General features: G+C 57.1%; 1 protein-coding gene across 1 annotated transcript; it reads left to right on the forward strand.

Moving 5' to 3' along the window:
• Positions 1 to 217: 217 nt before the first annotated feature.
• CNFN (cornifelin) lies at positions 218 to 2,452 on the forward strand (the record flags this gene model as incomplete). The annotated part of the gene is made up of 4 exons (XM_079907625.1): positions 218 to 254; positions 710 to 817; positions 1,275 to 1,411; positions 1,508 to 2,452. 4 exons carry the CDS (start codon positions 218 to 220, stop codon positions 1,595 to 1,597), a joined length of 372 nt encoding a protein of 123 aa, XP_079763751.1. The 3' UTR covers positions 1,598 to 2,452.
• Between the last annotated feature and the right edge of the window lie 238 nt (positions 2,453 to 2,690).

Genomic DNA, 2,690 nt, shown 5'->3' on the forward strand with positions numbered 1-2,690 from the left:
CCCCCAACCCCATACAACCCTATCCCACGTCTCTCCTAGCTGGCAAGCTGATATGGCTCTTTCTCCCCAGCATCCTTACCCCTGAGAACCCAGCCCCCAGTGCCCCTGCCCCTTGCCCTGACCTCCCCCAGTATCCAGCATCCCTTGGACAGATTCTGACGTTGTCACCACTGCCACATCTGCTGTCCCCAACGGCCACCTCCTCAGGGCCAGCAAGATGCAATTTGAGATGCACGACAACGTGAAAGGCAAAGGTGGGATCGCTGGATGGAACCCCAAACCTTCCAGTCCCCGGAACATGGCCACTTCCTTCCCCTGGGCACCCTGGCTTCGAAGACAGACGGCACCTGCCTGCACCCCAGATGCCCCGACGTGCAGGGACCCAGGTCCCCAGGCCCAGGCGTGGAGGAACCGGCGGCAGGTCCCTGCCCCGCCCACATGTGGCGCCAACCTTCCCTAGACTTGCAGGCTCCCCACCCACCCCACCTCCAGCCGAACCAGTTGTGCAGGAGACACCAACAACAGGGACAGACTGGGGTGTCGATGCCCAGATGTGGCATAAAGAACGCGGGAGGCACAGTGGTGTCCCCTCAGTGGGCGGCCTGGTGGCCTCGCCCGGACAGCCCGGCAGAGGGAGGGGCTGCATAGGTGCAAGGGCCCAAGAGGTGCTGCGAAGCTGCCCGCTGACCCCCGCCTCTCCCCTCCGCAGCCATGTCCTACCCAGTGACCAGCCAGCCCCAGGGTGCCAGCAGCTACCAGTGCCAGCTCAGTGACTGGAACACCACTCTCATGGACTGCTGCAGTGACATGCCCATCTGTGAGTGCCCGCCGCTCCCTCTCCAGGCCCGGGGAAAGAGCGGGAGGGGAGCGAAGGTCACCCCCAGCCCCTTCCTCGCCCTACTAGCCCCACTCCCCATCTCCTTCCTTGGACCCTGAATTCCCAGTCTCTAACCCACATGCCTTCCTGGGACGCCCGACACTCCCTAGGATCCCGGCCTCACACCTTCCAACTTCCACTGGGACCCTCAACGTCCCCCTTGCACCCTCACTTGTCTTCCTTGGGTCCCCAACTCCCCCTTCAAACCTTATTTCCCAATCTTGAAAGCCCACTCTTCGGACCCCTAATTCCCTCTGGGACCCTCACTTCCACCAACACTCAGCTGCCTCTGGGCCCCTCAACCGCGCGCCGCGGACCCCGCCTAGCCCCTCCCCGAGGCAGAGCCGGCCGGTGGCACCCGGTGGGCCCCGCCCTTATTGCCCCGCGTCCCCTGCAGGTCTGTGCGGCACTTTCGTCCCTCTGTGCCTCGCCTGCCGCATCTCCGACGACTTCGGCGAGTGCTGCGGCACTCCCTGCCTGCCCGGAGCCCTGAACTCCCTGCGCACCGGCATGCGCGAGCGCTACCACATCCAGGTACGCGCCGGGCCCGGGACCGCAGGAGCCGAGGGCTGGGGACGGGCCTCCTGGGATGCAAGTTAGGACTGCTAACCTCTTTCTCCCACCCTCCAGGGCTCTATCGCGAAAGACTGGGCGGCCCTCACCTTTTGTTTGCCCTGCGCCCTCTGTCAGATGGCGCGGGAGCTGAAGATCCGAGAGTAAAGACGTTCCCCTCACCTTTTTCCTTTTCCACCCGTCACGCCTGCCCTCCTCTGCCTTCTCCTGGGAGATCCTGACCCTCCGCCCTATCCCGCTACCAGAAATGCACCCACAATAAAAAAAAAAACCTAAAAACCAACTCCGCCTACATCCTTTTTTGTCCCAGGGAAGGAATCTGGGTGGAGAAGGAGGTTTGGTGAGGGAGGCGGGGACACAGGGAACATGCCTAGGTGTGGAAGGAGTTCCAGAGTCGAGTCAGATGCTTGACCCGGTTCTGCTGTGTGCGACATTGGCAAGTCTCTTCCCTCACTAAGCCAGGGAGTCCTCACTAACAAAGGAAAACCACCAACTCCCTAGCTGCCTACCTGAAGCTCCGCCCAGAGCCTGAAAATTAGCCAAACCAGAAAGGCTGTCTGAGGACTGTCCGGGTACCAACCATTCAAAGAAAAAATTAGGAGAGCCCCCCTGCTCACTCAATACCTGTGGACTCTTGGCCTGCACACAATCCTAACAGATGCGGAGGCTCTTTGTCTTCAAAGCACAGAACTGTCAGGTTTAAAACTCTCTAGAGCTGAAAGGCATACTCAAGGATCATACAATTCAATCCACCCCCTTTATTGAAAAGCGACTAGCAGATTAGAAATGTTTGGGTCTCAAAGTTGGACAGACCTGGGATTCAATCTTGACTCTTGCCACTTACCAGCTGTGTTCTCTTAGTAAATTAATACACCTGAGTCTGTTTCTCCCTCTGAGGATAATCCCTAATATGTCATATGGCTACTGTGAGAGCAAGAGATGGAACAGATGGAAAGACCAGAGTCAATTTAACAAACTGTTGTTAATATTATTATTATGTAATAATGTATAACTATTCTAATATTCATATATTATTTGTATTATTTGCTATTCTTCTCTCTCTGTGTGTATTCAACCATCGAGTGACATTCTTCACTTGGAATGTCTAATAGGCATCTTAAGTTTAACGTGTCTAAGACCTGACCCCTGATTCCCCACCGCCCCACGTCTGCTCTTCCCACAGTCTTCCTCATCTCAGGAAATAGCGAACGCCATCCCTTCTGTTGCCCACTTTCTCTCT

Source organism: Stenella coeruleoalba (genome assembly GCF_951394435.1).
Source record: "Stenella coeruleoalba genome assembly, chromosome: 20".
Classification (NCBI taxonomy): domain Eukaryota; kingdom Metazoa; phylum Chordata; class Mammalia; order Artiodactyla; family Delphinidae; genus Stenella; species Stenella coeruleoalba.